This window comes from Branchiostoma lanceolatum, chromosome 19 (genome assembly GCF_035083965.1).
Source record: "Branchiostoma lanceolatum isolate klBraLanc5 chromosome 19, klBraLanc5.hap2, whole genome shotgun sequence".
NCBI classification, from domain to species: domain Eukaryota; kingdom Metazoa; phylum Chordata; class Leptocardii; order Amphioxiformes; family Branchiostomatidae; genus Branchiostoma; species Branchiostoma lanceolatum.
Window position 1 is genome coordinate 11,639,552 of NC_089740.1, and position 14,436 is coordinate 11,653,987.

At 38.8% G+C, this 14,436-nt stretch overlaps 3 protein-coding genes across 4 annotated transcripts in view; 1 reads left to right on the forward strand and 2 right to left on the reverse strand.

Annotated features, from left to right (window-relative positions):
* LOC136425749 (DNA-binding protein RFX7-like) overlaps nt 1-658 on the reverse strand; it is an 18,682-nt gene extending 18,024 nt beyond the window's left edge. For both annotated transcript variants that reach the window (XM_066414692.1, XM_066414691.1), the window contains exon 1: nt 229-658. In XM_066414692.1, the coding sequence (XP_066270789.1) occupies nt 229-332 (104 nt within the window). In that variant the 5' untranslated portion in view covers nt 333-658. The remainder of the gene's footprint in view (nt 1-228) is intronic.
* A 2,213-nt stretch (nt 659-2,871) lies between these two features.
* LOC136425024 (microfibrillar-associated protein 1-like) lies at nt 2,872-10,198 on the reverse strand. The gene is made up of 10 exons (XM_066413743.1): nt 9,806-10,198; nt 9,511-9,562; nt 8,857-9,051; nt 8,393-8,576; nt 7,523-7,656; nt 7,063-7,171; nt 6,748-6,911; nt 6,043-6,202; nt 5,214-5,303; nt 2,872-4,576 (listed from the first exon to the last, which is right to left on the reverse strand). The coding sequence occupies exons 1-10, from the start codon at nt 9,903-9,905 to the stop codon at nt 4,391-4,393; spliced, it is 1,374 nt and encodes a 457-aa protein (XP_066269840.1). The 5' UTR covers nt 9,906-10,198; the 3' UTR covers nt 2,872-4,390.
* Nucleotides 10,199-10,370: 172 nt separating this feature from the next.
* On the forward strand, nt 10,371-13,713 carry LOC136425025 (G patch domain-containing protein 4-like). The gene is made up of 7 exons (XM_066413744.1): nt 10,371-10,498; nt 10,937-11,010; nt 11,660-11,752; nt 12,121-12,234; nt 12,435-12,529; nt 12,677-12,727; nt 13,158-13,713. Exons 1-7 carry the CDS (start codon nt 10,444-10,446, stop codon nt 13,657-13,659), a joined length of 984 nt encoding a protein of 327 aa, XP_066269841.1. The 5' UTR covers nt 10,371-10,443; the 3' UTR covers nt 13,660-13,713.
* The last annotated feature ends 723 nt before the right edge of the window (nt 13,714-14,436 follow it).

Sequence of the window (14,436 nt, forward strand, 5' to 3'; positions counted from 1 at the left end):
TTGGGGATTCTGAGGAGAAATATATTCACGCTTTTCTTAGGAAAAATGTTAATTTTTGGAGAGGAAGGGAAAATAAAGGGGAAATCGTGGGGAAAACGCATGCGGCAAACAATAAGAAATATGAGGCAAGGAGTGACATCATTCCCTTTGGCGATTTCCCCCGTAAATTACACCGACTAAAAAATGATTAGAGGCTGAAAATTGCAGACGAGATAGAGAAGAGCCTACCTGATTGTATTTTCCAGTCGTTTCTGCATGTTCTGTGCCTGAGACGGAGTATTTTTGTCCGGAGTACCGGTGAACTGGTCCGGACTCTCCCCCTCATCCCCCATATTTTTTTCGCTCGGGAGGCCGGATGAAGGCGACGGGAACTTTTGTCCGATCGAGCCGGTCTGAGACGCTAGAACCGCGCCGATCGCGACTTTTCGACAGGATTCTCCATCTACATGGTCTAAGGTTTCGTCCTGGCCAAAATTTAGGGGAAATTTCGGCGGAAAAAGGGTGGATTTTGGCAGAAAAACACCCCGGTTTGGGGAACTAGCTCTGTCACTCTGCCATATTGGGGACACGGTCAATTAACCAAGGAGGGGTGTAACCCAAATGACGTATTTTTTGTTCGTTACTGAATTTCAGATAAATTCATCAATTCCACAAACTATCTCAGTATAGATACATTAGAAATAACAAAAAATACTTAAAACTATAAGGGAAGTGAATCTATAGGTGACTAATTGGATAAATATAGTAAATAAAATAAAAATATTTTGTACGTACACCCATATCCAAAGTCCAATGACCCGTGCTTTGCAGCTGTGAAACGCATGCGATTTTCATGGGGTCACTAAGGTAAACACGCCCATCCCCTTCACTCAATACACAACATTATGCAAAAATAAACAAAACAATAACCCATCAAACCTATAGCCGAATATGTATAGACTTGAAGAACTAAAATTGCATTCTCCTGTGTAGCTCAAAATGATGGAGAAAAAAATTGAACATGCCCCTTTAATTATACCAGCTGTCCATCATAAATTTTCAGAGGCAAACAACAATGGTACTGAAGTGAACAGATTCAATGACCTAGATATTATAGGGAAAAGGTTATCGGGCTAATCATACAAGTGGGAGGTGAAAGTATGTAGTATGTAGGCGTCCAAATCATGTTTGTGTAAAATTGGGGTAACGTTATTAACTAGAATTCATACTGTCCGAACAAAATATGGTATTAACGAAGGTACCAATAACTATCAAGATCTTCATTCATATAGGTATGGATTTATCTTTGCTTAAAGTTTTTGTTTTTGAAAAGCAATCATAACTTTTTAGCTTTATCACAAGTACTCAATAATTGTGACAGCTATATGAATTATGTACCTCATGTCATATCTTATATATTAAAAACAATCTGGTGATACCAAGGAGGCTTAAACTTTGGTTAATTTTCCTTGGTGGTATATATTGTTCAAAAACATACGTAGTAGCTTTATCAACAAAAGTATAGTTATAAGCTGTAAAAATACACCAGCAAACAAACACACACAGAAAATACAAACATACATACACTCAGTTAACCATACGCATCATTTAATTTCTCTCTTCAGCTTTTTTTTCCTGCTGTTTAATGGATTATTTTCCCATTATTGAATGGTCACCTACAATTTTTGTCCATATCCACCACCCTCCCACTGTCATCTTTTTGTTCGCTTGCTCAGTAGCAGCGTCAAGACCTCATTTAACAAGAAAGTACTTCTTTTGTTGTAGTGCAAAACTTTAATATAGTTGAATGGTAGTCCATTCAGAATTATATCAAACACGCCTAAATCAAAATCAAACATAAACTGCTCATAGCCTCCTTGGCAGGCTCTAGGATCATTTAGGACACTGGCTTTTTCTGATGGCAAATCCGTTCTAATAACTTCTATTGCACTTGGGTCATAATGTTGCCTCCGTAGATTATGATCCGAAAGCAATAGAAACTGAGTGCAACAGAACTGATATGCAATCAGAAAAAAGGCCTGACTCCTATAAGAGACTGCTAAGGAGGCTAAACTGCCCACACCCTACTTGATATTTACATTGTGACCAGGCAGCGACACACCCAACACATTAAACCTATCATAATTCAATCAAAACATTCAGCAACCACCCTTGAAATTTTGCTGCGGAAGTGGTCCGATGCCGTCTGTTTCTTCGTCTTCGTTGATGGCGCCTTCTGAGAAATGTCCAGTACAACAGCGAGGTGACTCATCAAAGAGTAACAAGGACATACCTCTGTGTGGGGGTGGGGGGCGCCTTGTCAAAAATCTATCAGGCCACAGAGAAATGTTGACACTTGGCTGGGTTCACTGTCCTCTGAACCCACATTGAATACTGCACCTTTGTATATGTGTAGCATTTTGGTTGGGCCAGGCTATGTTCATTCCTTGTCAGAAAAAATGGGGCAGGTACTGCAAGAAAATGGTATGATTTTCCATCCCAACATCTGCTTGGAGATTACAAAAAGATGATATTGATGTCAGTACTCAACACAAGACCCATGGTTCCAGCTAACAGATCATTACTTAAATTTTTCTTGAGCTCTTTGCTGACTACGCAGTTAAACATTAAATAATTTAGGTGGCTATTTTGGTAAATAAAGATATCAAAGTTTTCACCATAAAGATTTCCAGACTGTACGAAAAACCTTGCTATAACAATTTGGATTCCATCAAACCAGTAACTTTATGTGTAAGGTTAAAAATCAATACCCAAATCCTTGACATTCCAAAAAAATCGTCATGAACCACATGTCAGCGGATGCTAAGCAACAGAGGTTTAAGTTCATGTACAGAAATAGCAATCAACAAACAAAGCTTTCAGGATCACATATGTTGTTGAAAACATTGTATTTGACAGGGACTTATTATATATAATAAGTCTTTGATCTTGAACTCTGTGGTGTGAAGCTGACAATGTAGTGCTGGAATCTCATAAGATGACAAACTGCCAATCAAGTGCACAAACAACATATTTTTCTTTGACCTTGACATTCGTGTCCCACCTCAAATTGCATCACAAAGGTTTGTTTTGACTGTGTAGACGAACATAAAGAAACACAGCATATTTTTGTGACAGAAGGAAGATATACTGGCATAGTTGCACCAGAGCAAGCCATACATGATTTGTGGACATGAATCTTTTATGGAACATAATGTCCATTTTCAATGTATCGAAACTGCAGCAGACACAACTAAAAGTGACAAAAGGACAGGTTGCCCCTATTTGATTTTGATAACTTTGACCTGGGGTTGAGTTCATTGCGAGGACAGCAAAATACATGGAACCAGTTGTCTTGCATTCATATTGTTTCCTGGTCCCAATTTTGTTCAAATTTTACAAATATACAAACAAACTCTCTTTCTTCTGTTTACTGTGTGATTTTGTGATTTTCTTCTGGTGTTATGTATCATTTTCTCTCTCTTTTATGTTCCACTCCTAATATGACCTGGTGACTTTTGGAGCAGTGTAGTTTTTGGTGTTGATATTACTAAGTATTTGGGATCTAGTTTGCTTGTGCGTAATCACTTTACAGTTCAAACAATGCAACATATGGTACAAAAACGTTACATATTTGACTTTAGTTAGTCTATTACCTACTTTGGAGCATAAAATCGAGCATACGTTTGCTAAAGAAAAGAGGGATAGCTATTATACGAGTATTTGTAGTGTAAATACTAGTACTACCTGTTGTGGTTTAGCAAGAGTTGCTTTCACCAATAACAGATACATATGAAAAACGTCACCGCATTTTGAAGGTGAAAACACTTAACAGAAAAATAAAGTTACAGCCAAACCTTCATTTTCATTATAACAGATGAAAAGATGGCATGTTTGGATGAGCACAGTTTGAAACAAACGACAAAAGCTATTAAATGGCAACTTTTTTTTTACTTTACAAACAAACTGGTTTAACAATCATTCATCAAACAAATTGAATGTTACTGACTTATAGATGACCATTAAGTTGATGTTACCACCATACGGATACCAGCTTTTGAAAATGTAAACATTCAACTTCAGAGTCATGATCAAGTACAATTTGAAAATGAGTGTGTTTTTTTTTACAAAACTTCATGACCTAGCCACAACTTCTAAAAAAATGTAACAAATTTCTCCTTTACCTTCTACAGAGCATTTTACAACTCGACCTATTTTGTTGACAGAGTTATAGCAAGCTACAGTATGAGTTTGAGATTTGCGTCTATACATCACTTACTACAAACAAGGGCATAAGTATAGACCTACATGTAATTTGTCCCTCCTCCCAAATGCTGTTTTACATACCATAATAAATGTCAACTGGTTACAGACATTTAATCACATATCAAACCTCACATTTAACCCATGACTACTCTTTTGCTTTTCGCTTTTTCGCTGACGGTCTCTCAAAGTTCTGTTTCATGCCGCCGGCCTTGTTGCCAAAGAACTTGGTGTTCTGTGCGGAATCTTGCGCCCAAGCGGAGTCGAACTGTGTAGTGTCCTGGTCAACCAAGTGAGTATATTTTGTACGACCGGACCGTCCAAAGTTCTTGACCTGTAAAAAGAAGAGTATACGTTTTACAACTGTGTACAGCCAAGCATCACGGGTCAACTTAGTGGATATTTCAAAATGTTTTGTATAGTTGTGCTGATACTTATTATTGTGCTGATACTTATCATATCGTTGACATAGAAGCTAATGGTTCTGGGTTCAAATCCCAAGCAGACCTCAATGTTGTCTCCTGGGAAAGACACTACACTTAACAGTACGCCTAGTTCCTCATCACTCGACTCGTAGAAACGAGTACCTAGCTTTGGTTAGGGGTGTATTAGTATAGAATGCAGCACACTTATTAAAAAGAGTATGGGTCCTTTCCAGTGTGAGTGGATCAATCTTAAAGTCCAGTCTTACACAGTTTGTATATGCTGTATGAAACTACATTTTGTACTATGTTATGCCTCAAGGTGGTTTACGGGCTTTGTAACAGAACTGAGTCAGCTCACAGATGTGATTTTTGTGGCAGAGACTGCCATTCTCGTATAGGGCTGTTTAGCCATAGTCGATGCTGTAGGGCTGTTGTGAATTAGGATTTTACCATGGTCAATACTGACCAATGGAGGCCATATATATAAGGTTTACGGTTTATGCAAAACAAAACAACAACAAAACAACAACAAAACTGCACACGAACCTGCATGACTTTGGGCAGGATGGTTTTGTCAAAGTGGTCCTCCAGGGTCGGCTGGGCGAAATCACGCTTGTACACGTCGCTGTCTCTGTCCTGTAAATACAAGTGATTATAATCAGAACCAGTTGGCCAACAACAACAACAACAACAACAACACGGTTTCATTTTCCACTGCCTTCAAAAAAGAAGTCAAACCCAACCATAGCCAACCTTAGTTAACATAGAACTTTCATTGTAGACTAGATAACTATATCGATTCCCATGTATTTCCATGTACTTGTTTGTCTACAATTAGCCTTCGGGCATGAACTTGAAATAAAGTTATTATTATAAAAATCTGTGCAGTAGAAGGAGTTGTGTAATATCATAAGAAAATTGTGCTGCGTACCTAGACCTGAACTGGACTCACTGGATGTAAAATCGTTTAGGTTCATGTAAAAAAAAACTAAATGTCTGAAAACAAATCTCTAGCTTATATTCTCCTTCTTGTTCTAGACCATTTTAAACCTTCCTTAGATTGTGAAATTTGCAGTGGAAAAATATAAAAACATTACAACTTATGTGTTTACTGTACTGACTGTATAATATATATAATTTTGCATGTATAGTTTCCAAATTGCATGTAAAATTCATGCCAATATATAATTTTTTATGTACTTTTAGCACACATATGCCATGGGTTTAGGTTCAGACTTATAAGTCCGTACCTGAACCTGAACCTCTGGATCTGAATCCAGACCAAAACCTGAACATGAGTACACAGCACTATAACTTATAAGCAAACATTTCAAGATTAACAGCAACCGTAGATCTATGTCGATGTGTTCCTCACCATGAAGAAGGCTCCTCTGTGGTAGTACTTCTGCAGGAACTTGTACTTGCCCTTGGGCGCCTTGTTTGTCACCTGTTTGGGGTTGGAGCGGAGCTCTGCTCGTCTTTCTTCCTCCGTCATGTTGTGCATACGCTCTACTTCCATCTTATCCTTCTCCAGGCTGTAAAGTAAGAGGAGTCATTCTGTTAACAAAATCAGTAACTAAAAAACAGTTGCAGTTCCAAAGAACAGCACTAGGGGGCATGCAGTTGTATCACTTTCGTTGATGAAAGTTAGACATCCAGGTAGTAAGATACGCCAAAAATAATTACTCAAGCAACTGGATAAAATTTTGAAACAGTCAGACGTTTCAGACAGCATCCACTGTCTTTCGTCCAGTTGTATCACTTCTTCCTGAAAGCAAGGGTTCTAAGATGGAATAACATCCTTATGCTATGTGTACTTAACTAAAGATTCTAATGTCAGTACAAGTTATTTCTATGATAGCAAACTTTTTTTAAGTGGAAAAAAACAGAAGAAGCACTTGCTCCAAGAGGTCGTGTACAGCTGATAAACTATTTTAGAAAAAAACTTGTGCTTATCTTTTTGAATTCTAATCTACAGACAGGAATTTTATGAGATAAGTTAGCATCACACTCTAACAAAGATATGTAGATGACTAGTGCTAGAACCAATATGGACAAAATAATCAACAAGAACCCATACTTCTCCCGTTCTTCTCGATCCCGTTTGATTCTCTTGAGTTCGCGCACTTTCCAGGCCTCGTATTCTTCCTCATCGTTATCGTCGTCTGTGTCGATGTCACCGAACTGGTCTTCTTCTAACTTGTTTGGGTTCTCGTATTCCTTTCGGGCTATGTCCTCAACAATCTAGTGACAGGAACAGAAGAAACAGTTTATAATGGATTGATGCAACTGACATGGTAATTCAAAGATGCAAATCTAAATTTGTACAATTTCTAAACATCAAAGATGCGAAAAGAAAGGTTTTAAAATTTGAGAAGTTGAGAAGAGGGCACACCTTGAGAGTCCCCTTTCTTCTTAGCTCTGCCAACTTCTTGGCTTCCTCTTCAAGTTCTCTGATCTTCTGGGCTTGCTGTTCTCTCTCCTGTATAGTCACCCTTTCCTTCCTGTGGTAAGATACATCAGAGTAAATATCATGTTGTCACCTAGCCCTAGTATAGTTCATCTAGATACCACTATGCCATTTTAGACAAAACAGATGGAGGTCACTGCTTCAAGACAGCAGCAAACATTTCTGTACAAAACAAAGACGGTAGATGCACACCACTTTATATTCTAACAGAGGATAAAGCATACAGTTAGTTTTTAAATTTCTGCTTCAACAATTTGTATTCTACAACAATGGTGTTTGTAAAATGGGTAGCTACTAAATGCTGATAAACACTTGTCCATTCTATTCATAGATTCTCTGTCAGACACTTTGATACAGAAAAGTTGACGTTAGTTGGTGAACCTACTTTCTGACAAAGACAGGTTTGAGTCTGGGCCCGGCCTCATCCTCACTGTCAGAGTATTCCTCGTATTCTGACGACTCTTCTTCTGATTCCTCTTCCTCCTCCTCTTTTGCCTCCTCTGCAAGCTCCATCACTTCCTGTATGGAGAAACATGAAAATTCTCAAAACTTACCAGCCTGTAATGTCTTTATTTGTTTGTCTGGTTGTTCGTTCACTCATTTGTTTGTTCTCATTCATTCATTCATCCTTCTGTCCATCTATCCCTTCACCTATTCATTTACTCATTGATTCCAAACAATTTAACATCTTAGAACAGCTTTGTCACTCCTTTAGACTTATAATGGACCACGACAACTATTAGTGGGAGACAAACAATGCCATACTATACAGTAGTGAACTATAGAAGCTACAGTAAAATTCCTATTTGCGTACGCACCCCTCCTAATGTACGCACCCCCTCTCCAGCATTTCGGTGGATAGTTAAGAGGTTGACATGATCATCCTTCCGATGATGTTTACCGGCTTAAAAGGGTTACTGAGAAAATGTTTCTGGGTAGAAAATATCAAACAATTTAAATATATGTATTATTTATTCTTTATTACTGATTCATTGTGTGGTAGCATTCCACACTTCATTTGCATGAAGATGTACCATACTCTCATGCTGATATGCGATTTTTCTGAGGAAGAACCCCTCCTAACGTACGCACCCGACTTTGGCATTGGCCTGGAGCACCTGCTTGCAATTTGAAAAGTTTAAAAAGTGTGTACGTAAATAGGGATTTTACGGTAATTCACTGAACATGTATGTTTGAATATCTCCAATACCATGACACAGAATAATTTTCATAATTTGATTCCATTCCTTCTTACCTCCTCTGCCTGTGCCCGTTCCCGCGCTCTCAGTCTCATCAGCATACGCCTACGCTCGATTTCCTCCTCGTCCAAGTCCTCCTCTCCGCTGCTCTCCTCTTCCCGCGCCATCCGCTCTGGTTCGTCGTCTTCGTCCGCCTCCTCCAGGACCTCCGGTTCCAGAACTCTCCGATGGCGAGCAACCCTGGGTGTGGGTAACCACGACAACTGTTACTATGGTAACTATAACATGCAATATGCAAAATAGGTGGCCCAGGACTCGATCCAATGGTGACGATTAAGGTTACAGAAGCTATGCAAATCCAACATACATCATTCAAAAATATCCATTGGAGTCTAGGGATGGATTCATTGCAAACAGTATCATGACTAAAAACTAAAGTTTAAAAAAAGACTGATATAAAAGGTAAAAAATTTACTTACAAACCTGAAGTACAGAAATTATGTGATAAAAAAATAAATACCTGTCCAACTCTTCATCACTGCTCTCGTCTTCCGCAGCGCGTGCTTTGAGAAGACGTCTCAGACGAGGGTCATCAACCTCTGCCATGTCCGCAGCGGTCGAGGCAGACGGCTGGATGACGACCTCGGGTTGGCGCTTCAGGCGGAAGTCATCGTCTTCTTCCTCCTCATCGCTGGACTGTGGAGCATAGTCGGGCCTATGGAAACAGAAAGGGAAAAGTGAAAGTGATCTCGAAACAGTGAACTTGAGGTTAACAGTTGAGCTACTCTTCCACTGTTCATGACTGAGAAGACAGACGATATGTACAGTTAATACAGATTCATTGTACTGGACAAAATCCCCTAGCTCTTTTCGACAAGTATAATGAACGGTGGACCAGAGCTATAGTTAACGGCCCCTTCAAGCAGTGTGCAAGCTGGGTGAGCAACAAGTTCCCCGAACTCACAACCTCTTGGTCCAGAGGCAGCGTCACTAAGCAATAGACTGCACGGGATACTTTAAGAATCATATCTGCATCAAGAAAGGATAATGAGTGGTAAACATCTGCTTCAACATTCTAACTTTTATCATGCAAGGCCAGAAATCCTGATAAAAAGGTTTCAGTCTTTGTTTTGACTACAAATGATAGGATGTAACTGGTATCATCACTACATACCTTTTTCCAGACACATATCGTTTCACTTTCACCTTCTCCATCGTAATTTCACCTGTTGAAAGAAAATTATGAGGATCATTAAATAATTTGAGTAGAGTAGACTCTTCAGACAGGTAAGTAACACAGCTATCATATTAACTTTGGAAAGACCCTAACCGTCCAATTTTTACTGATAAGTAGTTATGGGAATCCCACTTTTGCTAACAAGCAGAGGTAATCGAAGGGTATCCACAGTGGCGTCTCTGCCCCCCTCCCCATAAATTTATTTTAGCGAAAGATGTACTGTTATGTATACCTTTCTCATTCCGCACGGGTACAGCTCCAGCCGTAGACTGGATGAGGAAGCTGTTCCTCTCCATGGATCCCGGTCCCGGCCCCCTCTCCATGGCAGCCATGGTCGGCTTGTCTTCTCCGCTTCGGAACTCCACAAACCAAGGAAACTCTCTGTCTCCCCTCACGAGTTTTCTTCAGTGTCGCGCTTCAGCGAAAATCACCCCCAAATAACCTTAGAGCTCGGCTTTCTTCCTAAGATCACCCCAAGATAGACTTCAAGAAATTATCAATTGAACAACACTACTGTATATGGGTAAATAAGCCCTTAAAATCCTTTTTTTGCGTCAAAATTTTGGACAAACTGAAAACACAAACACCAATTTATTCCAAGATGGCGTCTGTATCTATCCCACAATGCATAGCAAAAATGACCCCTTATGACCTTTGTATAGGGACAATTCATTACTAGTCACTATTAAGTTACACAAATGCAATAGATGCAATTTCTATTGATTTTCAATAACATAAAATGGGCGTTAACTCATCAGAGATTTGATATTCGTAGTATGTGTTGTACTTTTGCATGTCTAAATCATATTTCAATGATCTGCCCAATACCCCTCCTCGTAGCAACGGTTGGCCCCAAGTGAAAAGTTCAACATGGCTTCCGGTAATTTTGCCCGAGAGCAGCTCGAAAAACATGGGTGGAAAGAAGGTATTTATTCGTTTCCTTTGTGGTGAAATACATTGCTAAAATGTCCGAGACAGTTTAAAGATTTGTTGGGAAATTTGATCGCCTGTTATGGCGATTTAGGAGGCAGAAATAGCTGTTCAAGTTGTACGACAAGTGACCACGTGTTGCCAGATTAAGGGGGAGGGGGGCTAAGTTAGTGTACGTTCGGGTTTACTTTCAGTCGACTCAATGAAATGAATTTATATCAAAGTGTGATGAAGAGATTAGGACTTTGCATTGAATAATCTATGAAATCTTATTAGAATTGGTGACATTTTTTTTTCCAAATGAGAAAATATCACAAGTACTACGTACTCAGATTTTTGGAACATGAAGAAGAATGTGTCACAAGATTTTGGTGGAAAATTTATCTTAAAACCAAATGTGCTTTGTTTTCAATGATGTTCCTTCTTGATACAGGAAGTGGCCTGGGCAAACATGAACATGGCCGACCTGACCCTATCAAGGTCAAGTTGAAAATGGACACTGCAGGGGTGAGTCCAAGTTCCAAGTTCATCATATTGTGGTACCCCCATATAACTACATGTATCATGCTGCTAGTCAGCCAGCAGTCACTCAGGTTTACTCGGGCAGTGGACAGCCTCCATTGCCTGTATCCCTTTGTTGGTATATGTAAAGGTCCCACTCCCAGACGTATTCAAATTGCTCAAGTTTTTGTATTTTTTTACAGACTACACCTATATATTATATATGCAGGGTTTTTTCTAGAAAAATTGAACAAGAGGGAGCACACACAGGCGAGGGAGCGAATTCTATGTATTTATTTAAAAATCACTCGCTGAGTGAAGGCTGTATGCCAGATATTAAGCTAAAATCTGAATTTGACAAGAGGGCGCTGGGCTGAAACTAGAGGGTGCAGCGCCCCTCTTTCCTGGTTTAGATAAACCCCTGATATGCATGATGAAACCTAAGTTCCCCCTTCTGAGAGACTCAAGAATTGCAGAATGATGATTAAAAGATATGGCAGACTCTGAATCAATGTGATTGCTCATGTCTTTGTCTGAGGCAAGTTATCTAGATGATCTGTTATTGAAAAACAACAAAGAAGTTGTTACTTACGAATAAGTAGTATCTGTGTGAGTATCTGTGTTTACATTTTTCATTTCTGGTCCTCATTTCTAGATTGGGCACAACATTGGGGACCAGTTTACCTTCAATTGGTGGGAACACGCCTTCAACAAAGCAGCCAATAATATCACAGTGGAAAGTTCAGAGGTCTGTACAAATTTTTTTAATGTTACGCTACTTTTTGTAAGGAATTTTGTTGTCATAGAGAAGCTGCAAGTTAAATGTTAACCTATGCAATATTCTTTTTTTTTCTCAAGGAGCAGGTAAGGTTGGAGTGCCCCCTTTTGGGAGACCAAGGAATTGCAGCATGATGATTGAAAGATATGGCAGACTCTGAGTTCAAGTGATTGCTTATGTCTTTGTCTGATGCAAGTTGAGATCTGGGGTCTGAAATTGTCTAAACAATCATTATAACAGCTGATTTGTTATAAGAAATTAAACTTTTCTTCGAAAACAAAAGTTTGGGCCGATACTTAGTATTTTAACATCACCATCTTTATTCTATTTTTCCCCAGTCTGGAGTGAGTGTGAAGAAAACAACAGACCAAGAGTTGAAACTCAGCACCAGTGAAAGTGTCATGACCGGAAGGTTTGACAACAAAGCCATGCTGTATGGAAGTTTTGTAAAGGTGAGCTGGCAAGTTTTACATTTTCCTTTCACCAGAAAAAGTTGCAGATTTGTAAGAAAGAGATATAAAACAGGCGTGTAAGCACGTCTAACCCTTGCATGACGAGGAACAACAGACGATAGTCCAGATAGTAAGTGAGTGTGAGTGAGTGTCTTTCATGTCCTATTTCTGACAACATTTTGTGTTACTGTGTTTTCCAGGGAGCCACACTAACCAATGGTGTTCAAGATGTGAAAGAAGATGACAGCCAATCAGACGACAGCTCTGATGATGAAGAGAAGGACTCAGTTTCAAAGTAGGGTAGCTTTTCAGTTGCTTGTAGATATGCTTTTAACTTTCAAAGTTATCTCATTTGTTGAAGATATACTACAATACATGTATTGTAATTTTACTGTTCGATATGTTTTTGAAGTTTTTGTACTTTTTTATTGCCCTATATTAGGTTGACGGATGAAGAATTGTTCAAGGCTTGTGGAGGAAGGACTGCTCACAAGTAAGTCATTCATGTGAACTATCTGTTGATGGGCGTATGTGTCCAAAAAACCTTGGATTTTTATATAATCTTTTCTAGATGAAAAATAGACAATGCATGTGGTACAGTATGATGATCTCAGATATGGCAGACTCTGATGTAGACTGATTACTAGTATATCTATCTGATGTACCAAACATGCCTAACTTAAGTGCCTTGTAGCTAACATTAAACCCAATCATGCATGAGGTCAAACGTCAATTTGATACACTATCCCCCTTCAAAATTAGCATATGTCATTGAGTATGTCACATTAATGGGGTTTTGTTTCTCCAAACAAATAAATTAGATTAAAAGGCATTGCTTTTGTGTAAAAGTACAAATGTATATCACTATTCTGGAAAAGTGGCCCATATTGATTAAATGGTCCTTCATATTAAATATTTTACAGGGCTGCTCGTCATGGACACAAGTTAAACGGAAAACTCCAGAGGATACAAGAACAAGAGAGAGAACTGCTGAAAAAGTTCCTGGCCAAGAAGGAGAGCAGGACAGCCTATCAGGAAGAAGATAACAGCAACAGTAGCAGCAGTCTTTCAACCAATCAGAGCGATTCTAACAACCAGGTCAAACCGTCCTCCTCAGAGTGTGAAGAAAGGAAAGAAAGTGGAGAAAAGAAAAAGAAGAAGAAAAGAAGGAAGGAAAGAGAAGTTTCTGATGATGACAAGAAGTTGAAAAAGAAGAAAAGGGACAGGAAGGCAGAAGTTATGATAGACTTACAAAACAATGAACTTTGCAATAAAAATGATGATGAACAATGTGAAAAGTCCAGCAAAAAGAAGAAAAGGAAAATCAAACATCCTGAATCAGATACTGTTGTTGTAGTTAATGGAATAGAAAGTAAAAAGCTGACAAAGAAGAGTAAAAAGAAGAAGAAAGAGAAGAAATTATGAGTAGAGGAGCTAGCTTGATGATTACTGATGAGAGGTTGATGATAATTACTATTAGGCCATTCTTCCACTGTATTTAATGTGTATTTCAATTCATTGCATGTGTACAGACTACAGAATGTACGTATAGATATGGTTGTTTTTATGCCAAATTGTGATAATTCTAACATTTGACAATGAATTGTTGCAAGAAAATCAACAACATCCAATAAACTTTCAAAAATTTAAAACTCTGGTTTCTTTCATTGACACACAACTCTCAACTTTAGTTTAATTTTGTTTTCTATCTCATCTGTTGCACTCAAACTCTTCCCATTGTCATATGAATTCAATTTCTTATCTCTCAGATCCACTACATCGTTTTGTTCTGATCTTTAAAAACGAAAGATCACAAGTACAATTTATGGTATGTTTCCAGCCCCAAATACCCAGATCCATGTACCAACAGTCGAAAAGCAAGGTCGCTGCCCAATTACTACCAGTGCTCCTTCACTCTCTTACCTGATATTTCAGGGTAGTGAGAGTAGGAGTCCCAGTAGTAATCGGATGGCACCCAGGGTATATATTTCATCCTTAATTTTATGCCTGTGAATATGAAAAGCCCTATATTTAGCCAGCTATGTTGGCTATATGACTCCAAGGGCACTATACATGTAGTAGTCTTTTGGTCTTATTTTTGTTTTTGTTTTAATTTCACAAACTCAATGAGAACCAGGAATTTGAATTGTCGTGGCCCAAGATGCAAATTTGCCATAACCTTTCCCGTCGTATTAACACCCC